The 22,408-nt window shown below is 49.8% G+C and overlaps 1 protein-coding gene across 2 annotated transcripts in view; it reads left to right on the forward strand.

Moving 5' to 3' along the window:
- Positions 1 to 22,171, forward strand: part of Lrrk1 (leucine rich repeat kinase 1) — a 128,013-nt gene extending 105,842 nt beyond the window's left edge. For both annotated transcript variants that reach the window (XM_028776666.1, XM_028776667.1), the window contains exons 25-34: positions 1,409 to 1,575; positions 5,246 to 5,443; positions 7,096 to 7,373; positions 9,253 to 9,447; positions 10,413 to 10,564; positions 13,728 to 13,845; positions 14,778 to 14,894; positions 17,498 to 18,348; positions 18,732 to 18,833; positions 20,819 to 22,171. In XM_028776666.1, the coding sequence (XP_028632499.1) occupies positions 1,409 to 1,575; positions 5,246 to 5,443; positions 7,096 to 7,373; positions 9,253 to 9,447; positions 10,413 to 10,564; positions 13,728 to 13,845; positions 14,778 to 14,894; positions 17,498 to 18,348; positions 18,732 to 18,833; positions 20,819 to 20,996 (2,356 nt within the window). In that variant the 3' untranslated portion in view covers positions 20,997 to 22,171. The remainder of the gene's footprint in view (positions 1 to 1,408; positions 1,576 to 5,245; positions 5,444 to 7,095; positions 7,374 to 9,252; positions 9,448 to 10,412; positions 10,565 to 13,727; positions 13,846 to 14,777; positions 14,895 to 17,497; positions 18,349 to 18,731; positions 18,834 to 20,818) is intronic.
- The last annotated feature ends 237 nt before the right edge of the window (positions 22,172 to 22,408 follow it).

Consider the following 22,408-nt stretch of genomic DNA (forward strand, 5'->3'; position numbering starts at 1 on the left):
TGGGCTGCAGAATTCCCTCTGTGGCTTCGAGAAGCCACACTGGACAGCCCTTACTGCTTTGGATCTTGTCTCATGTACAGTGGGATTGTGAGATGAAGTTGCCTGTTAGAAAGTAGAAACCCCAATAGCCTGAGTGGGAGTCTGTCTAGAGAGGGGCCTCAGGCTATCTGCTGGGGCCCAAACAGCCCTGATGGGGGAGTTTGGCAGGCAGAGGTCCGCCCTGTAGCTCCTGCAGAACACTGCGGGTTTTTTTTACAGCCCCAGAAGGACCCATAGCACCCTCCTGGTTCCCACAGCCATCTTAGTTCGTGCCCCCATACCTGCACGTCCCAAGCAAAAGTTTTATCAGAGTACTTGTAAAGCATCCCCTGACCATGCTCAACCACGTGCCTGAGTCTGCAGAGGATGCAGGTGACATGATTAAGCTGTGCTAAGTCTCAAAATCACAGAGATCAATGCATCTACAGGGCCAGGAGGGCTCACTGGCACTCTTGGCCTGGATGGCAGTCTGGCACAAATCCTGATGGGTACCTGAGGAGACCTCTGTGGAGGGGCTGCCTTTCTCCTGCCCACAAAGTCCTTTCTCCCTTTGCTTCCTGTTTTGTCTTTCATGCCATTGCTTCTAAAGAAAGTGGGGAATCTCAGGAAGTAAGAGGCTAAGGGGTCCATGCAGACCCAGAGTCAATGGGAGGGTGAAGAAGGATGCTCCCAAAGCCCCAAGCCCTGCATGCTGGTCCCCAAGGATTACTGTCAAAGCCTGCACCTCCGTACCCTGAAACCTCTTTCCATCCCATTCTCCATCTGAGCTTCATGGAAAGTCCTAGCTCACCCCCATGTTCCTCAGCTGCTTACTCCAGAGCCACCAGGCCCAAGGGTCTTCCCAGAAGGATGACGGGGTTGAGAAGAAGCAGCCATGTTTCTAGAAGCCCAATATAAGTCTCTTTTCATAAGAGGTTTAGACCAGCAAGGTGGCTAAAACTCCCTCTGAAACCCTAGTTCCCAGTCATGGATACACTAGCTCTGTGTGACAGAGAATGATCTTACCTAAAAATAAAGCTACCAGTGAATAGTACCGTGTTTCCAAGGGAGGACAGCTGTCAATGCACAAAAAACTCCAGAGTAAAACAGAGAGAGGGATTCTTGTTCTCTGCCCACTGAGCCGGGCTTCTTCAGCATCTCACAGTATGTCCCTGTGATGCATCCACCATACAAAGGAGGAGACTGAGATTGCATAGGCTCTACAGGTTGACCCCCTGGCATGTGATAGATCCAGACTTAGCCTAGATCAGTCCAACCTCACAAGTGGCTTTGGACAACTGTTATTCTCTCAGAGGGAAAGCTAGCAACCGAGTCTAGGACACACCCTGCCTGAGGTTGTAGGCTAACCCCTTCTCGGTATGTGCTGTAGGCTCTTCCTGGAGAACAGCAAGCTGGAGCACACGGAGGGTGAGAACAGCATCCTGGGCCAAGGTGGCAGTGGCACAGTTATCTACCAGGCCCGGTACCAGGGCCAGCCTGTGGCTGTGAAGAGATTCCATATCAAGAAGTTCAAGAACTCTGCTAATGCCCCAGCAGGTAACAGGGTCATAGCCAGCACATGGGGCAGGAGGTGAGGAGGATTTGGAGGCTGGTATAGCTGGCCCAGCTCTGCTTTGTGCCTGACCTGGGAGGGTAGGAGTACAAGCTGGAGATCCAAGCCAAGTGAGGCCTCAGTATCGCTGCCTGACTAGACAGAAGTGTGTGTTTGCAGAGACCACTCCTGCCATCTCTGTCTGCTACGTGCCTGCCAAAGGCCTGGCACACATGGACAGGCAGTCTGATATGGTAGAAGCCACCTAGAACCTCGTGGTTTTCCACTCATCCACTTTGTTCCCAGAAACATCGACTGACACTACTTATATATGAGTAAATATTTAGGCCAATAGCTTTGGCTCTGTTCCCTGAGTAGCTCATCTCTCAATAATCCAGTTTATTCTAGCCTGTGTTCTTCCAGAGGTTAGTTACTTCTTCCTTTGGTGTTCTGGGTTGAGTCTCTCACATCTATTTCCCAGAATTCTCCTGTCTCTCTCTCTCTCTCTCTCTCTCTCTCTCTCTCTCTCTCTCTGTGTGTGTGTGTGTGTGTGTGTGTGTGTGTGTGTGTGTGGAGAGAGAGAGAGAGAGAGAGGGAGAGGGAGAGGGAGAGGGAGAGGGAGAGGGAGAGGGAGAGAGAGAGAGAGAGAGAACTCTCACCTCGTATTTCCTGCCTTAGCTCATTAGGCATAGGCTTGTTTGCTTATTGACAGCTGATGCTTCCACTCAGTACAGGAGATTCTCTCTACAGTCTGATAACAGGCAGACTCGTCTGCAGGGCTCCTTCAGTCATGTCCTGTGCAAGCAGAAAGCTGTATAAAGAAAGACAGGAAGTGGACAAACTTTGCAAATAGATATTTGGGATGGTCCCTCCCCACTATCCCCCGTACCCTACTCCCCACCAAGAAAGCCAAGAGGCAGCACACTCAGACCTGCAGATCAAATGCAGTCCGAGACGGCTTTCCAGTGGGAGGGATCTTCAGTATTCCTGTTAATCCATGTCTGTTGCTACCACAGAATAATACCCCATGCTGGGAAACTGCTAAACAAAGGAAGTTGTTTGGCTCAAGGTTGTGGTGTGTAAGACCCAGAACTTAGTGCTAGAGGGTCTTCATTCTGTATCATCCCAGAAGGCAAAGAGTGGGAGAGTGGGGAGCCGGAGCCCCAGAAGGGGGCTGCGTTTCTTTTTCTAACAAGCCCACCCCTGTGATGACTAACGCAGCTGCATTAAGTTTTCCACACATGAACATTGCGGGGTGAAGGGGAGACACGTTCTGACCACAGCACCTCGTAGTGCTCAGCCCAGGCCTCCTCACTGCAGCCAGCAGAACTGTCCCTCGTTCAGGATAGGGCCACCCTGAGATCACAAAGCCAGTGTATGTTCTTTGGTAGAAAAAATTAGAATCATAGAAACCAGAAAGAAAGAAACCAATTTGCAATTTATTGTAGAGAATATTGGTTTCTGCACTGACCTAACAGTCTTGGTTGACAAACCTCAGTCTGGACTTACGCAGACTATTAGAATTCAGTGGTGCTTCATACACAGCAGTGCCCGTTAGAAAATACCCTCCACCGTAAACACAAAGTGCTTGGAATTGTGATTAACTAGGGTACCTTCAGTCTCAACTGGGTAATTTAACTAATGGAATATCCAATGTACATGCGCTGAGCCAAAGGCAAGAGCTGACAAGGGAATGGGCCAACCCCACAAATGTCATGAATAAGTCTACAAAGGTTACAGCAGGCGTCTTTCAGGGCTTCACACGGGCTTGCCTAGGAATTGAAAGCAGCCTGTGGGCTCGGGAAGCCTGCACATGGCAGAGGTGACCTTGCTGGTCTGAGAGAAGACAGAGTACTCACTAACTGAGGTGGAGATTGGAATCTTTATCCAATAAAAAATTTTATTTTTTTTGTAATAAAAAAATAAAATTTTAATGGGTTAAAGAGCCAGTGTGAGAATGGACCTTTCCCTTAGGAGCCAAATGGCCGGTGCACTCAAGGCCTTGCTCAGCCAATGAGCTGATCACTAAGGCAACAGACCCCAACTTTAAAATCTCTAAGGAAGGAATAGAAGCCCGAAACAAAACAGTCAGGACTCGGCTTTCCCTTGCCTAGTGGCTTCAGTGACAGATGATCTTGTGCTGACTGGCCACAGCCAGGGGTGCTGTCCTGAGCCTTCAGAGTCTCCTGCAGGCCATCCTGCATCGAGATGCATGAGTGTCAAGGGTGCTGGAAGAAGTTACAGCATGGTTGGAAATCACTCAACCCTGCTGTAGATCTTTCTCCTCCAATGTAAATGTCACAGGCCCGCAGCCATGGACAGACGTCTCTCGCCAGCTGATGATAATGGTTTTCACCTTCTCTAGTCCTGGCTACTTGATAAGGAATAAGGTAACCTGCAGAGACCCTGAGGCTGGAGGGGAAGGGGACTAACTACATTCCAGATAGCAGCAGGGCTAGGCTTTGAACACGATAAGGGGATACAAAGGGAAAAAGGCCACTGGTACCTCCCAGTGAGTGGCAGCTGTAGCTGAGAGCTGTAATGGCCTTCTCTAAGCCCTGAGGCTTCCAGGAGGGAGCCTGAGGGAACCCAGGGAGTGCCCAGCAACTGTCACAAATGACAAGGCCACATTAGAGCTTGGGAAAGGAAGAGACTCCTTGTTGTCATTTGCATATGGAAGGCACAGTACAACTGCCTGTAGCCTGAGGACCTCCCTTTGGGGTCCTTGAACATAGCACAGAAAAGAATTTCAGGGTCACAGTGAAGCAAAGTTAACAAAGTTGTCTCTTTATAGAAACAGAGACTGTGCACACTGTGTATGTAAGCGGAGGCCATCAGAAGGAAAACGAGACCTCTTTAAAGAAAGGATACGAGCACCCACCTAAAATGTGGGTGTGACCACTCAGGAGAGTCAGACCTTAAGTGCCTTAGTGAGTGAGTGTGTGTATGTGTGTGTGTGTGTGTGTGTGTGTGTGAATTTATCTGAAATTAATAACCAGGCTCAAAAATTAAGCAAAGTTTAGTAATTAAGTACAAAACTATGATATAGCTAACCTATTTCTCCCATCTTAAAGACTCTCCCTCTTGACAAGGAAATTGCTGGGTTTTACTGGGTGATTGTTGAGGGCTGGTGTTGAGAAAGGACACTGAGGTGGGTAAACTCTAAGATATCCCTCCTTCTGTCCCAGGCAAGCATAGTCTTTTCTTGACTTGAGCACTCCTTTTACAAGTGCAGCTTAGGGAAGGGACTGACATCCCTGAAGGCACTCTGGGTAGGTCTGTCAGTTGTGGTGACTTTTTTTGATTCCCAGTCAGAGGGGAGGTGATCCGATGCTGAATAAGGAGTTCCTTCCCTTCTGCCGTCTCTTTAGTTTTCCCTGACTTTCTCTCCTGTCTTAGTCTCAGCCCCACAATACCAGCCTTTAAAGACCAAATCCTGGACATCAATATTACAATCCTTCAGATAGTATGTACTCTAAAATATAAATTTGTCTTACCTAACCCAAATCCTTATAATGCAAAGATAAGTATGGGAGGCCACCCATGTCCTGTGACCCTTAGAAGCAACCTACCAGGCCTAGACCTGGGTCTACCTTGGCTTAGGTCCAGCAGGGAGGCCGTGACCTGCACCTGCTCTTTTTCCTAGATAGCTGATGGCCTTGCTTTGTCCTGCAGACACCATGCTGAGGCACCTGAGAGCCATGGATGCCATGAAGAACTTCTCAGACTTCCGTCAGGAGGCCAGCATGTTACACGCCTTGCAGCACCCCTGCATCGTGTCCCTCATCGGCATCAGTATCCACCCTCTCTGCTTCGCCCTGGAGCTTGCCCCGCTGGGCAGCCTCAACACCGTGCTGTCTGAGAATGCCAAAGGTACTGCACTCTGAGAACATTCTACAGGGGCCGTGCCCTCAGCCTGCTCCTGGGAGGCCAGCAGAGCCCTAGTGCAGGAGAACAGGGCCTTCCTCTTATCTTACATGGCTGTCTTGGTTGCAAAAACAAAGCTATGGGTGGCTTCATGGAGCCAAGTGCTTTGCCAACTCCAAACGTGGGACAGGGCATCCTGAGGTGGCCCAAGTCAGACAGAAGCAAATCTCAAGTCTTATAAGAAGAAAACAGCCCCAACTGGGAACACAGAGTCTCTGATGAGAGCCACCATTGGCCCAAGAGTCAGCAGCTGGTACCATATGCCCCAGCTGCATCACTAAGTCCCCCTGTAACCACATCCATACACTGGGCACCAGTTAAGATGGCACTTAGGACCTCTTCTGCTACATCTTATTCCTCAAATATACTTAAAGGGAATTCTGAAGAAACTGGTAACTATCCCCAAACTGATGCCAGAAGTAGGGAACTGGCTGCCTTCTCTAAGAAAGGACTATTAAACCAGTCCCGTCTCAGCCTCAGTGAAAATGGAAAGGACATATGCAGTGTCTGTATCTTTAGTTTACACTTGATGTGGAAGGACAAGGTTGGCCTTTGATGAGTGCCAGAGGACTTGAATCCTTTTATGAAAGCGCATGCAGCCCCACACATGGCCTACCATGAAAGGCTCCCTAAGAATGAGCATTTCTGTCCTAAATGCATACTACGTCACTTAAAGCTGTCCTCTGTCCCCTCTGGCATGAAGAAGAGCAAGAATGTATCTGGGGCATTTAGAATATTAGAGGATGTGTTAGTCACTGTGTCACAGTGACAGTTTTCTGTCACTGTGACAAAATGCCTGAGGCAAACATCTTACAAGAAGAAAAGGTTTGTTCTGGCTCGTGGCTTTAGAGACTTCAGTCCATGGTCATTTGCCCTTGTTCTTTGGCCCTGTGGCTTGTGGTACTTTATGATATGGTCACATGACAAAAGATTGGCCATGTCAATTAGGGGATTAAGAAAAGAGAGAGAGAAAGGTTACAGTCCTAATGGCTCCTTCAAAGGCATATCCCCATGACCTCACTTCCTTCTGTGAGGCCTGTCTTAGTTAGGGTTTCTATTGCTAAAACATCATAACCAAAGCAGTATGGGGAGGAAAGCATTTATTGCAGCTTCCAGCTTGTGATGCATCATCTTATGGAAGCCAGGGCAGGAACCTAGAGACAGGAATTGATGCAGAGGCCATGGAGGAACACTGCTTGTGGGCTTGTTCAGCCCGCTGTCCTATACAACTCAGGACCACCTGCCTGGGGTGAAAATGCCTAGAGTGGTCTAGACCTTCCCCCATCAATCATCAGTCTAGAAAATGTACCACAGGCTTGGCCACAAGGCACTGGGGAGGGGGTTCATTTTCTCAGGTGAGGTTCTCTCCTCCAAACTGACTCTAGCTTGTGTCAAGTTGACATAAAACTAGTCAGCACAAGACCCCACTTCTTAAAGGTCCCATCTCCTCCCAATAGTGCCATACAAGCCAACCCTTTAACCTCATCCAAACCAAAGTAGGGGAATCGGGGGAAGAATGAAAGACAAGGTCTAGAATGTTCATTTGATTCCATCTTAAAGTTGATAGATTTGAACATAAATACTGCTTTCTTTCCAAGATTCTTCCTTTATGCCCCTGGGACACATGCTCACCCAAAAAATAGCCTACCAGATTGCCTCGGGCCTGGCCTATCTGCACAAGAAAAACATCATCTTCTGTGACCTCAAGTCAGACAACATCCTGGTGTGGTCGCTGAGCGTCAGGGAACACATCAACATCAAGCTGTCAGACTACGGCATCTCCAGACAGTCCTTCCACGAGGGGGCCCTGGGTGTGGAGGGCACCCCAGGCTACCAGGCTCCAGAGATCAGGCCTCGCATCGTGTATGATGAGAAGGTATCTGCCTGTCCCCACTGTCATCCACAAGCCCAGCCATGCAGAGCAGGAGCCCAGGACCAGTGAGAAGCCAGACAGGCAGTCCTGGGGCTCTGGGTTCACCTTTTCCAGGGTGTTTTCTTCTCTCAGTGAGGGGGATTCTGGTACTGACCAAAAGGTACCAGGCTTGTGCCTGCTTGTTTGTTAATAGATTGGCCTCTGTCCTTAGCTTTAGAAGTATTTTTTTAGTTTGTGTATGTGTGTATGCAGGTATTGTTGCCTGTCCATCCACCGTAGTCTCTTCCTTGGTCACTCTCTGCCTTATGTTTTGAAGCAGGCTCTCTCACCGAACCTGAAGCTAGCTCACCGATTGACTAGACTTGTTGGCCCATGAGCCCCTGGGATCCTCCCATCTCCACCTCCCAGTGTTGGGATTCCAGATGCACATTGCCGTTCCTGGCTTTTATATAGGTGCTGGGGATTCGACTATAGATCCTCATGCTTTCCCAGTGAGCACCTTAACCACTGAGCCATCTCTCCAGCCACAGCTTCAGACGTAGCCATAAGAGTCCGGGATAGACGTGTACCTGCACCTAGATCTCACGCTCACATTTAAGGCACCAACTGGGGTCTGAAGACCACCTTGCAGGGATACAGAATAAAGGTGATACAAGTTCCGGGTACTGCAAGGTGCTGGTGAAGTGCCAAGCTGGAGGAGCGTGAGTGCTGGGGAAGTGAGTGTGGCTTCCCAGGCAGTGTGGCGGCCAGCTGTGGTTGGGACAGGGGGCTGAGTCCAGCTGTCTTCTCAGTTGATGCATGTCATTCCAGCCTGTTCAGTCACCTCTCTCGTGTCTCTAACTTATCTGTATTATACTTATTTACTTATGTATTTATTTAGGGGACACCTGTGTGTAGAAATCAGCAGACAACTTGAGAAGTTAGTTCTCCCCTTCTACAATGTGGGCTCTGGGAACCGAACTTAGATCATTGGCCTTAGCGGCAAGTGCCTTTACCAGCTGATTCACGGTGTCACTTGCTCTCTGGTTTATTGTTGCATTATTTCCAGATGGGTCATGGACCTTGAGAATGACCTAAGTGTGTATGGGTTAACTGTGGCTGTTGCCCATGGTGGAAAAGCCAAGCCAGAGCAACAGAAAGGAAAGACTTCTCAGTAGCAGGAGACCCAGACAAGGTGTTCACTGAACATTGAAGCTATGATAGAAATAGTCACATTAAAACCTGCTGCCTCCAGGCTGGAGAGATGGCTCAGCAGTTAAGAGCACTGACTGCTCTTCCAGGGGTCCTGTGTTTAATTCCCAGCAACCACATGGTGGCTCACAAACCATCTGTAATGGGATCTGGCGCCCTCTTCCAGCATGCAGGCCTATATACAGGCAGAACACTGTGTACATAATAAATAAATCTTTTTTAAAAAAAACCTGCAGACTCCATCTCAGACATTCTCTTATGAAAGATGTTCCCTGACTCACATGAGGTCTGCACAAGTCTTTCCTTGCTGGACTTTTAAATGACAATTAAAGTGAGAAAACACATGGGGCACTCCCTGTTTTATGATTTTCTTACACAACCCACTGGGGCTTTGGAGCCCTCAGTTGGCACCTGGTACTTAACTATTTCTGTGTATATGGCTATCATATGGATGGACAAATGGGTGGAGAACTAATACAGATAGAAGAAAGGGTGAATGGATGGGAAGACGGCGGTCAGAAGACTATCTAGATGTTTGGACAGATCGGGTAGATAAAGGAAATTCATAATGGACTGGAGAGAGCCTGTGTTTCCTGGTTGTGCCTTCCTGTTCCTTCCTCCTCCTCAGGGCCGGCTTTCTAAGGTTGCTGGGCCCAGGCAGGAGACCTAACTTGGCTTGCCTTCCTGCCAGGTAGATATGTTCTCCTATGGCATGGTGCTGTACGAGCTGCTGTCAGGACAGCGTCCTGCACTGGGCCACCACCAACTTCAAATTGTCAAGAAGTTGTCCAAGGGCATCCGCCCAGTTCTGGGGCAGCCGGAGGAAGTGCAGTTCCATCGACTTCAGGCACTCATGATGGAGTGCTGGGACACAAAGCCGGAGAAGGTACGCAGAGCAGAGCCGGGGCCTGCCTTGGTAGGGACTGTGGGACTCCAATGCGTGTGTGTGTGTGTGTGTGTGTGTGTGTGCCCAAGAGTGCATGTGTGTGTTCAACCACCCCTCACTAAGGACAGCTGTCAACCTTCTCTGTTCATCTCTTCCAGAGGGAGCCTCGGTTCCTCTAATGTATCTGTGTGTCTGTGTCTGTGTCTCTGTCTGTCTGTCTGTCTGTCTGTCTGTCTGTCAGAAAGTTACCTTTCTTTTTCTCTACAACATGTATATGTGGGACCAGAAGTATTTCAAATTTTGGAGTTTTTCAGATGTTTAGAATATTTACATGCTAGTTGAATATACCCAATCCGCTCTGAAATCTGGAACTTTTTGAGTTTTGCTCAATTTATATATCAAATGTGTTGTGGTGATATAGTCCCCATGCAAAACCAGAGGGGAAGGTACATATCTCTTTGGAAGGTTTGCTCATGGAAAGCTGGGACTGTATTACATTTTTAAAGATAGTTCCTCCTTGTTTATTGGAAGAGGCCCCTAATATCAAGTTTAGCACTTGACCATCAAAACAGGTAATTAATTAATGCATTATGAATAGAATCTGACAGATACCTTATAAAAGTTTATGACCTTGGACTTAAGGTAGAACAGAATGGGCCTTTGACTCCAGAGCAGCTGAGCCTATTACTGTGGTCATGATGACCCAGAGGCTATGAAGGGCTTTTATGTATGTATGTATGTATGTATGTATGTATGTATGTATGTGAGTGTGTGTGTATGTATGTATGTATGTATGTATGTATGTATGTATTTACTTGGAGTGAGGGTGGGGGATTCTGAAACCTTTTCAGTTTTGTGTTAGGCTAATCCCTAGTGGGAGGATTTGCACTTTCCCTTGGCTTGTGCCAGGTGGCCCTGTAGGGGGGACCACACAGCTGTGCTCACTAGAGATCTATCTTCTGCAGCGCCCCTTGGCCCTGTCTGTGGTGAGCCAGATGAAAGACCCAACCTTTGCCACCTTCATGTACAAGCTACACTGTGGGAGGCAGTCGGCCTTCTTCTCATCCCAGAGCCAGGAGTACACTGTGGTGTTCTGGGATGGGAAGGAGGAGTCCAGGTAATCTCTTCATCTGTCCTTCCTTGTGCGCTGGAAACAGAAAGCAGCGATGCTGGTGGGGGGTATTACTGAGCAAACAGCAGAAGGCAAAGCCTGGTGGGAGTGCATTAAAGAAGGACCAGGCTGTGGTGGCAGACATCTTTAATCCCAGAGATTCAGCAGTCAGAGACAGAAAGATCTCTGAGTTCAAGGCCAGCCTGGTCTATAGAGTGAGTTCCACAACAGCCAGGGCTACACAGAAAACCCTGTCTCGAAAAAGAGGAGGGGCACAGTTTTGAAGCTAAGGGAAGCAAAGAAATGGTTGGATGTGTTGGAAACCCAATTCCAGGGAGAGAGGGAGAATCTTGCTTCAAGATGAAGTTAGTTATAATCTGAGCATGGACATTAGATGATGCTGAAGGTGGAAGAATGAGCAGCCAATGGGGTGGAGTAAGAAGCCAATGGACCAGAGCCGAAGGGAGGCAGAGGATCAGAGCCAGAGGGAGGCAGGGGACCAGAGCCAGAGGGAGGCAGGGGACCATAGCCAGAGGGAAGCAGGGGACCAGAGCAGAAGGATTGCTCTCTAAAAACTGGCTGTGGGCAATCCCTCTGGTCTCAGCTCTTTTTCATAGTGAAGTGGCAGGAAGTTGAGAACAGGTGAATGAGATATCCAAGAAGAAGAGAGAAGGTCCAAAATGGCCACCATGATCTGGGGAGCCAGGATGCCTGAGGGAAGTACGGAGACCCACAGTAAGCTGCAAAGAAACCCACCAGCCTGGCTATGTGACTTCTGCTCACTCCATCTCCTAGACTGAAGAGGGCTGAAAACCTGACTGTTTCACCAGGAAGGAGAGAGGGAACAGGACTTAAGGGTCTTTCAATGGGGCATTTAGAGAGAAGGCCCGTAGGACCTGAGACCATAAAGATGGGAGAATGCACAATGGCCCTAGACATCCCCAGCTAGATTTGACCCAAGGCAGAGTGAGCTGAAGAGCCGGGAAAGGGTGGGGAGGCAGTTAATGGTCAGCTTGTATGGCCCAGAGAGCAGTCGGTAGCAGAAGACAAGAGTGTCAGGAAGATCCACTAGGACAGGGAAAGAATTCCTGAGACCCAGAGGCAAGGGCATGGGAAGGAGAGTGGCAAGAGATGGAATCTCCATGGAATGGAGGTCTTGTGTGATGGCCTGTAGGTTGTCCAGTGCATGCTACCCCTCTCCCCCACCCCGACATGAAAGTTAGTGTAGTCTTCAGATGGTCCCAGTGGAGCATTTACAGGCCTTACAGTCTGGGGAGACTTAGACGTGAGACTAGGGTGGGATCAGCAAAATGGACTCTGAAGTTAGCATGGATCTTATGATCTTAAGCTATCAGTGGGGAGGCATGGGCAGAGGGGAAAATAAATTCACATTTCTAACTTTTTCCATTGGAGAGGAGCAAAGAAATGTTATTGGCACCCCAGAATCTAGACATGGTCTCTAAGTACCAAGGAGAAGCAGGGTTTATCAAATGGCTGGTTCCAGGGCTGGGCCTAGAACATTTGACACAAGAGAAGCAAATAAGCAGGTAGAGGCTTCTGGGAGTATCTTATTGGGACTCCAGAGCCCACCTGGTCTGTGGATGCTGGGGCAGACCTTCTTTTACCCACCTTAGGATGTTTGCTTTCCCCTTTATCTCAAACATGAGCAGGATGCTGGAGAGAGTTGGACCTTGGAAAAAAGTTATCATCCCCAGTAGGAAGAGAGGGTCCTTAAAAACTCCCACCAACAAAAGAAGGGAGGATGAGGGTGGGAGGGGGGCTTCTACCTGGGTGTATAGAACAGGGAACCTGGACAGGGAGAAGATCAGATCCCCAGACTGACTCACAGAAAAAGAAAGGACAGGAGGCAGGAAAACCAGGACAACATGACACCACTGTGGCTAGACTCTGGTCTTTTCTCTGTATTTTTAATTTTTTCTTAAGCAAATGTATTTACAGTATCATTACGGTTTTTTTTATCAATACATAGGAGAAAAGACTAAAATGAATAGATAGAAGTTTGAAGAAAGTTTTCTTTGCAGTATCCATTTTGATCATCTCCAGCTATTTGGTGTCAGTCAGGGATGACAAAAGCCTTCTAAAATCTTGGCTCACAGCATGTCTCCTGACGCCTCCTCCATCGATGCTCCACCTTCTCTCTGACTGGGGGAAAGAGCTGTGTGCTCTGGGGAGAGTGGCTAACCAACTAACCACTCCTCTACTGTGCTTCACTCCCTCCTCCATGCAAAGGACACTGGGGACGTGTGGAGGGGCAGTGGTGCTGGACACATCCAGGCCTGTGAACCAAGAACCCGCTCTCCTCACTATCTGTAGGCTGTTCTCAGAGCACGCAGGTTGGAGGCATGTCTTGAGCTCCACCCAGTCAAGTGTGGACTTTGCACATCTTATCTTTAGCCTGGGGCTGTCTACTCAGTTTAAGAGGTTCCCTCTGTTCCTGTGATGAGCAGCCTCTGGTCTGTGGGAGGGCTGTGAGCAATCCAATGGAGGTGCCCTATGTCACCATGTTGGGATGGTTGCCTGAACCCTCAGAGGTCACAAAAGGAAAGGAAGGGGACTTCCTGTTGGAATGTCCTTTCTCTTTCTTGTTCAAGCCTTATACAGCAGGCAAACCTACATGTACTCAATGTCATGAAGTCAAGGAGTGCTTCTGATTTCTAGAGGTGAACAGGGTAGCAGACAGCATCCTTTGTGTGTAGTTACCTTTGTGTTACTTGTGAACAAAATAACTGACAGAAACAACTCAAGGGTGGATGACTGATCCAGACTCACTGTGTCCAGTCCCTGCCGTCTCAGTCCCCTGACCTTGGGAGGAACAGCATGGTGGCAGAGACTCTCTTTTACTTCTGGGAAGACAAGATGCAGAGAAAGGAAATGAGAGACAGAAAGATGGGGAGAGAGACTGGGGTCCTGATATAACCTTCAAAGCCCTGCTACCAGTATTCCATCCCCTCACTAACCCCGCCTCCCAATGTTTCTAAAGCATGCCAAAATAGTGCCTACATCTAGGAACCAAATCTTTAAAACATGAACCTGTGATAGACCCTTCATGCTTAAATGATTACCCCTGTTCCAAGGCCATTCCACTGGCCTGGGGAAGGAGGTGGCCCCTGGCTATCTAGAACTAACCCTATGTTGTTGCTAACCACAGGAACTACACAGTGGTCAACACAGAGAAGGGCCTTCTGGAAGTACAGAGGATGACCTGTCCTGGGATGAAGCTGAGCTGTCAGCTCAAGATCCAGAGCTCCGTGTGGATAGCCACCGAGGTAACTGCCAGCCTGCAGGGCCCGTGTCAGGGTGAGCGTGAGTGGGGTACAGTTCCCAGGGGGACCAGACTTGTAAAACTACAAGAAGTCAAAGTCAACTTGACTATCAGGTAGCCCCAACTTGTTCCTGAGCAATCCCTAAAACAATGTCATCGGTCCTGTGAGGTAGATCACCAGGGGTAATTGCTGTTGGCTCCTGCTCGCCACCAGCTGGAAGTGAGGATTCTGGGTAGTAAGGATAGGTAGAGACTCAGCAGGAGAATCTGGCTGTGTTTCCTCATAATACCGTGAGGGCCGCGGAGCGTAGCTCATCCCTGAAGATCTGCCTCCATATGCAGAAGTCATTGGAAGACTTCCAAACACTACCCCAGATCAAATGCTCCAGGGTTATGAGTAGGGAAAGTAACATCTTAATCCATCTACGTGACTATTTAGAAGTAGAGAGATCTTCCAAAAACCCATAGATACCCATAGGACTAAAGCCTCAAGAATTAATCTGTTTTAAGAGAATACACAGCGAGATCTCTAAGAATGCCTTTTCCAGTGTAATTCTTTGTGACAACAACAAATTCACTAAATATGTTTAAAGGTGATGAACAGAGGAGGTAACCCCATGTACATCCTAGAGGGAGTGATGGGACTCTGCCCATGGCATATTGTCACTGTATTGTGACCCCACTTTGCTAGTAGCATGCTCCTTATGCGTAGCCAAAGTGGGCTTCTAAGATGTTCTGTCCTCTACTCCTTAGGATCTCCTATGAGTTAACTTTCTTCCAGACTGTATTTTTCAAACAAAAAGCAGAAATGAATTAGTAAGCAAAATGCTGCCTTTTTAAGGTACCAAAGGGGTTTTCCAGGCTTAGAGCATCCTAACAGGACAAGCCAGTCACTTCCTTATCTGGTTCTTACAGTGAGCTTGTCTGATTTTGCAGGACCAGAAAATCTATATCTACAGCCTTAAGGGTATGTGCCCATTAAGCATGCCCCAGCAGGCCCTGGACACCCCAGCTGTTGTCACCTGTTTCTTGGCAGTACCTGTTATTAAAAAGGTAAGGTGGGGAGAGAGACATGTTCAGGTCTGTCACCAAGTATGGGAGGACTTCCTTGCCTAGGACAGTGGATTGAGCTGGGGACAGTGGAGTCACACCTTTCTGGGCCACTTTGCCTACATCACAGGCAGCTTTAACCACCATTAACATGGAGTGCCTACCATCCATGAGCAAATGCTAGAGGCCCAGGCTTAGGTGAGGCTCATACAGGTGTGGATAATGAAGTAAGCCGTTGCACATGGCTCCTTCTCTTGATAAAGGTATCAAGAGCCTCTCCCCTGCCCTGGCCACTGTCTTTTCTGATTAGTGGGCATAGCTGATTCCCTTTTATCTGGCTCTGCCTCCTCTCAAAGACTTGCTCTCCTTCCTGGACCTCAGTCCTTTGCCCAGCAAACCTATTCCCTCACTCTCTTAACCCCATCCACTCAGTGAGTTCCCCAGTCCCAGCTCTTCCTCATCTTGGCATGGAATCCAGCCTTACTAGTGCTGGCAAGGCTATCACTTGACTGGTCCTGGGCCTTCTCCTCCAAACAGTAGACGCAGAAGCTTCACCTTCCCTTCTGGTGAACTGTCAGGATGCAGAACCTTTCCTCTGAGAAGCTGGCTGGCACTGCTTGTTCTCCCAGGCTCTGCTTCCTTCCCTGGATCCAGACAGGCCTCAGGGGCCTATGGGTACAACGGATGCCTTCCACCAATGCATAAGCAGCACTTCCTAGCCCATCGTTTTAAAATGTGCTGAGTGCCCTTATGTGGTCCTCATTTGTCCACCTAAAATGAGGATGATAATAGTAATGAAATAGATCTCTAGCCGGGCAGTGGTGGCACACGCCTTTAATCCCAGCACTTGGGAGGCAGAGGCAGGCGGATCTCTGAGTTCGAGAGTTCAAGGCTAGCCTGGTCTACAGAGTGAGCTCCAGGACAGCCAGGGCTACACAGAGAAACCCTGTCTCGAAAAAAACAAAAAAAGAAAAAAAAAGAAAGAAAGAAATAGATCTCTAAACCTATGGAACCCAGAGTTCTAGGCTGGGCACTTAGAAGCTAACAGTTGCTATGACTTCTTGAGTCACCAAACCTGTGAGCACTTCTCTCTCTACCCTGATCTAGTTTCATTTCTTTATAAAAGGAAAAAAGAAGAGACAGAAAGTGGGTATGAAATGAACCTTACAGTCATTTATGATTGTAGCCCCAGGGGCAACCTAGGCAGCTGGGATCTCCCTCCACCAGAGGCCGGGAGAACTGGACACAAAGCATTATTGAAGGGCCCTGACAGCCAGAGCCCCAGCCAGGGCGTACCTCCTGCCGAAGGAGAGAAAATAAAGCAGACTCTGTGTGAGCCTTCTGCACAGGGTGCCTGCCCCCGTGGAGGTTGTCCTTCGGAGGCCACACAGGGCAGACCGTGCGTGCATTCTTGCACAAGCACGCTCACATCCCGACGAACGTGTCGTTCCCCACGCCGACCAGCAGAGCCAGGATCCAGAAAGACTTATGGCCTGTTTGCTCTGGCTGCTTTATTGACCTAAATCCTGAAGACGGATTTTGAGAAACTTTCCTAAGGCTCCTTACTGTGAATGTTGTGTGAGAGGCCACTCACTCCACTATCCTGAACAAACCATCCCACACCAAAAAGGCACCCTGCCTCCTAACAAAGTGGCTTTCTGCCATCCCCCTGGCTAAAACTAGGCTGGGATCTGACTTTATTCTATGACCTTTTCCCTGACCCACTGCACTCTGTGTCTCTGCTCTGCTCTCCTGCTCCTGCTCCTGCTCCTGCTCCTGCTCCTGCTCCTGCTCCTGCTCCTGCTCCTGCTCCTGCTCCTGCTTCTGCTCTGCTCTGCGAGATACCCCAGGAAGCCTGCATTTGGCTTTGCACCTGCAACCTTGGCTTCAGCCTAGTAACCTCTGGCGGGTGGCTACAGAGGAAAGTACACTTCATGGAAAGTCAAATTCCTCAGTAGTGTCAGCTCAGGCTCTTCAGAGTGTGTGTGGATGTGGGTACACGGGGCCAAGACATGCCTGCAGGAGAGTTAAGTTAGAAGCCCTTTCTTCCAGAGACATATGTTGTCCACCTGATAGAAACAGTGGGATCCAGGGCCATGGAAGTGTATGAGACTTAACCCTTTCCTATGCCAGTGCAGTGCCCAGCTGGCAGTGGTGGGCACAGAGCAATGAATAGAACTCATGCCTACAACAGCTGTCATGTTAATCAACTGTCTACAATAGGGAAAGCATTCTGCCCTGCCCTTCAAAAGGCCTTCATGGCATCCAGGAAAGGCAGTTCCCTGCTGCTCATACAGCAAGAAACCAGTGCCAGGTGGTGGCATCCTCTCTTGATGCCCTCGGCACTATGGGCACGGTTCTCCCTGGCTCATCTCTTGCCTCGCAGCACCAGTGATGGGCATGGCCCTGCTGGGGCAAGGCTACATCGTCTCTGGACTGAGCCCCCTGAGCAGGCCAAGATTTCAAAGGCTTTACTTCTCCGAAGCCCTAAGGGAGATCATGTGACCACTTGAGACACGTAGAGAGAAGGGTCTGGTGCCTGTGGTTTCTCTCTTAGAATATGTGACATGAAAAAGCATCATGTGTCCCTGTCCCTTCCCCCACAGAACTCCTTTCTGGTGCTGGCAGGCCTGGCTGATGGACTTGTGGCTGTGTTTCCTGTAGCACGGGGCACCCCAAAAGAAAGCTGCTCCTACCTGTGCTCACACACAGCCAATAGGTCCAAGTTCTGTATCCCAGACGAAGACTCACGGCAGAACCCCTACCCAGTGAAGGCGATGGAAGTGGTCAACAGTGGGACTGAGGTCTGGTACAGCAATGGGCCCGGCCTCCTGGTCATTGACTGCACCGTCCTGGACATCAGCAGGCGGCTGGAGCCCTATGCTGCCCCGTCTATGGTCACATCACTTGTGTGCAGCTCAGACTGCAGAGGAGAGGAGATGGTCTGGTGCCTCGATGACAAAGCCAATTCCTTAGTGATGTACCACTCAGCCACCTACCAGCTATGTGCCCGGTACTTCTGCGGGGACCCTAGTCCTCTCAGGGACACGTTTTCTGTGCAGCCCTCAGTCCCCGAAGCCCCAGGCAGTCATATAACCACCTCAAAGGAGCCTGAGGAAGAGTGCATCGCAGACGTGAGCATCATGTACAGTGAGGAGCTGGGCATGCAGATCCTCACCCACCAGGACTCGCTCACTGACTACTGTTCCATGTCTTCTTATTCTTCGTCCCCACCCCACCGAGATCCCAGGTCCCCTTCCAGTCTGCCCAGCTCCCTCACCAGCTATTCCAGTGTGCCTTTCTCTGCCAATTATGAAGACCCAGACAGGCTGCAGGAGCCCAGTGTCACCTCCGACAGAACTGAGCATGACCTGAGCCCCATGGACGGGGAGACGTTCAGCCAACACCTGCAGGCTGTGAAGGTGCTTGCTGTCAAAGACCTCATTTGGGTCCCTAGGTGAGTTTTGTGGTGTGGAAGCACCATTTCTGAGCTGCTCAATGTTCTTGTTTTGGGGCTGGGCTGAGTGGAACCTGTGGCTTCTTTAAAGATTCCCAGATCCAACTAGGCAGTTCTGCCGAGCAGGCTTTGCCATTCAGATTTAGAATAGGAAGTGATCGCTCCAGTAAATCTAAGAATGTCTACATAGAAAGCTCAAGGTGCCACAAACAGCAGCCACACTCAGGTTTCCTGTGGGGAAGGTCCTCTTCTGCAACACACTGTGTATCCACTGACACCCCCTTCACGAAAACTCCAGGCTCCTTACCTTACTTGCTATGCCCACTGGAGAGAGTACAGCTTCCTGAGCCAACCCTTCCCCTATCTTGGTTTTGGTTCCTTAGACATGGCGGAGATATCATCGTCATTGGCCTGGAGAAGGATTCAGGTGCCCAGCGGGGCAGAGTCATTGCTGTTTTAAAAGCCCGAGAGCTCAATCCGCACGGGTAAGACTGAGAACCATTCTGTATGGTTAGGGGGAGGGGTGTGGGGAACCTCAGGACTCACTAACATGTCCACCAGACAGCACAGCAGCCCTGCTGCCCCCTGGGTCCCCACAGATAAGCCTCTGGATTCACCAGTATGGCCACAGAGCAAGACAGAAGCAAGGTAAGGTCTCCAGGCAGCTGAACCACTGGCCAAGGCTATCTATTTCTGGGGTGTCTGTGTATCTGAGGATCAAGTACACCGCCAAAGGTGTATCTCCATGGCCAGATTCAGCTGTGATTGAAATGAAAGTTGAGAATCTCTCCAGTCGGTTCACTGTCCTTCCTACCAAACAGGAGAGGTCCCCACCCCATGTCAGGGGACCCACCAGCCCATGAAGCACCAGATAGGGCCAGGTGACATGGTCCCCCTCTGCAGCTCCCCTCTCTGAGCCTGAGAGTGTGATTCGATGCTAATATGCAGTGAGTAGCACCAGGAGACATGCCAGTCGCTGCTGTGAGCATGCCAGTTCAGGGCACAGTCTTCATGGCCAGGGAGAAGGGAGCCTGGTATTAAGCCAGAGTTCCTGGTAGTGTTTATCCCTCACCCTGAAGCTCCCCATGAAAGGCCCTGAAGTCAAACATGAGCGGTATTTGACATCACAGTAGATCCGCTGGCAGCATGCACTGTCACTCATCCTTGGGCAAAGGGTCTCTAATGTCATCTTCAGTATCATCCCATAGTGACATTTTGCCCAAAGCAGGACAGCCAGTGACAAGCAGCCAGTCACTCATGTCACGTCCAGTTCCCTTGCCTGCTGGCACTGAGCTTTTTCATCGAGTCCTGGGGCAATGGATCTTCTCAGTGACTGACTCTGGAAATAAGATCAGGCTTTGCTCCTGAACCCTGGCTGACCTGGTAAAAGGAAGCTTTGTGCCCAAGTGGTTCCCAGCTTCCAAGTCGGGCTTCTGGAAACAAATAGGTCCTCAGAACCAGGTTGATTGACCTTGGCACACCTACTCTGACTGGACTGGTATCCTTTTCTAGTCATCCCCCTAGAGACAGGTTTTATCAAGAGTCAGGCACATTTGCTAGAAGGAGAAAGACCTGACTTGGCCAAAAAAGCAAGGAAGGACCGGAGACTTTTAATACCTTGGTGAAAGAGAGAATTCGTATGAAGTGGGGCTCTGTCACTGGGCATAGGAGGAGGAGATACAACCAGACCCAGAGATGGGCCACCAGCCCCACAGAGACACCACCAGGGCGAAGGGGATGCAGGGAGTCTTATCTGTCGTCTGAGCAGAAGCATGCTGTGCACGGACAGACCGTGCAGAACAGCTCACAGCCTCAAAACAACGTAAACAGCGATGGCGTTGAGACAGCAGATTTTCTGTCTAATGTATTCCTCTGAATGTCCTGAGTCTGTCAGGGGCAGAATGGGAGGGACCTGCAATAGGGACACTCATGGGTCACTCCTGTGTGTTCACTGTGGGGTGCAGGTATGTGTCACAGTGTGCCCACGGAGGTCACAGGACAGTGGGGGTTGATTCCCTCCTGCTTTTACATGTGTTCCAGGAAATAGGTCATCAAACTTGCCTCACAGGGAGGGAAGCCCATTTTCCCACTGAGCCATCCCTCTGACCTTCATGTTCTTGAACAGTCATATTCAGTTGGTGGTTTATTCTAGACACCACAATTCCAAAGAGAGGCATGGACAATGCCCGCTCTGCTTGTGTCAGTCAGTGGTCTTCCAGAGCGTTCGTCTGCATTCTTATAAAAGTAAATGGATCCCCTTGGCCTTTTAGGTACGTTATACGACCCCATCCCATAGGCCAGACTACCAGGGACAATCGGGGCCTTCAAGTCCGTTCCAGAGCTAGACTGAGCAGTTTATGACACCCTCTCAGTAACTCCACCCCCTTTGAGGATATACATGAAGAGGGAGGCCCTACTCTGACCTAGTGAGGACTCCTGTGGGTGATCTCAGACCCCCATCTCTCTGCAGGGTCCTGGTGGATGCCGCTGTGGTGGCAAAGGACACCGTAGTGTGCGGCTTTGCAAACGAAAACACAGAGTGGTGCCTGGCTGTCTGGAGGGGCTGGGGCGCCAGGGAGTTTGACATCTTCTACCAGTCCTATGAGGAGCTGGGCCGGCTGGAGGCATGTACTCGCAAGAGAAGGTAATGCCTATGGAAGGGCCTCCGAGTGGAGCCAGCAGGTCCAAGCCGCTGCCTGACCCCTCAGCTACAGCCCTCCTAGGGCACAGAAGACAAACAGGTTCTTTGCTAAGCCTTCTGCTAAGAAGGGCTGAGAAGCTAGGAGCTACTGGTAGTTTGGGAGTTCTCAGGTTCTGTAGGGAAAGTTACCAGCCCATGGGAAGCCACAGGGTCTGGTTGAGAGAGGCCTCCTTTTGCCTCTTCCATAGGCTTCCAGGAGCCGGGGAGAGTGACCCCATTCCAAGCCTTCCCGGCATAATGAATGGGCCTGTCCGTTTTTTATCGCCAGGCCTCAGATGGAATTACACTACAGAGTCTTGGTTGAGGAGCAGTTCAGGGTAAGGTGGGAGGAGGGCTGTGACCCCTGGCCCTCCTTCCCCAAAGACCCCGGTCTTTCAGCCTGTTTCACAAGGCTCTGAATCCCTGGAGTGTGGGGCCCAGCTTGGTCGAGCTGAGATCGAATCTCCTGCTTGGCAAAGGCTGTCTATGGGAAACCCCAGAAGGACCCTGGGCAGGCAGCATTGCCCAATAGTGGGGATGAATGAGTTCCTTCAAGAGTCACGGCCGGAAAGCCCAGTGCGAGGGCCCCTGCTCCCCCTTTACATTCTTCTCCCCCGACAAAAGGAAGGAGAAACCCAATCATCGGGCCTGGAGAAAGGGCCTGTGTTTATGACCTGGTAAAATAAACTTGGACACAGCTGGAGCACAAGCCCTGTTTGTTTGCACATCGTAATCTTGTTTATCACGTTAACAAATTAAGTAATATCTCAGCGGTTAGGCCTGGTTGTGAAATCCCGTCGTATGCGACTTATACTGAATTATGTATTTGCCAAACATTTACTGCCCACATGGACAGCAAATGAAGAAAAGCCAAGTTGTTAACAGGGTGTACGGGCACAACAGGGAACATTTTCTAAACCCTGTGCACACGTGTGTACACACACCCACATCTTTGCCAACCATCATCACCCTTGAAGGATGCCGAATCTGGAACTCAACATTTGAATATGAGATTGTACTTGGCTCGAATCATTGAACCTTTTCTAGAATTAAATTATAAAAAGCAAACGTAGGATGTGCTGGGAAGCGCAAGCTGGTGAGACTCGTGTTATCGGAAAATAAACAGACTTAGATGAAACCATGGCCTTTGTCTCCTGAGTGCTATACACAGGCTTTGGCCTTCCCAGATTCCCTTGCTTCCCAGGGTAGACATGGGCCACCCCTCTCAGTCCACTGCTGGGTGTTCCTGGCTGCCCTGTAGCGATTGCCATGGGTGGTTGCTTCTCTGTTGGCCACAGCCCTGGAGAAAGCTAGCTTCTCACTTCTTTTTGTGAGTCAGACTCTGAATCCTGAGGACTAGACCTTGAGCTCTGTGGCTGC

Source organism: Grammomys surdaster, unplaced genomic scaffold, assembly GCF_004785775.1.
Source record: "Grammomys surdaster isolate TR1022 unplaced genomic scaffold, NIH_TR_1.0 271, whole genome shotgun sequence".
NCBI lineage: Eukaryota > Metazoa > Chordata > Mammalia > Rodentia > Muridae > Grammomys > Grammomys surdaster.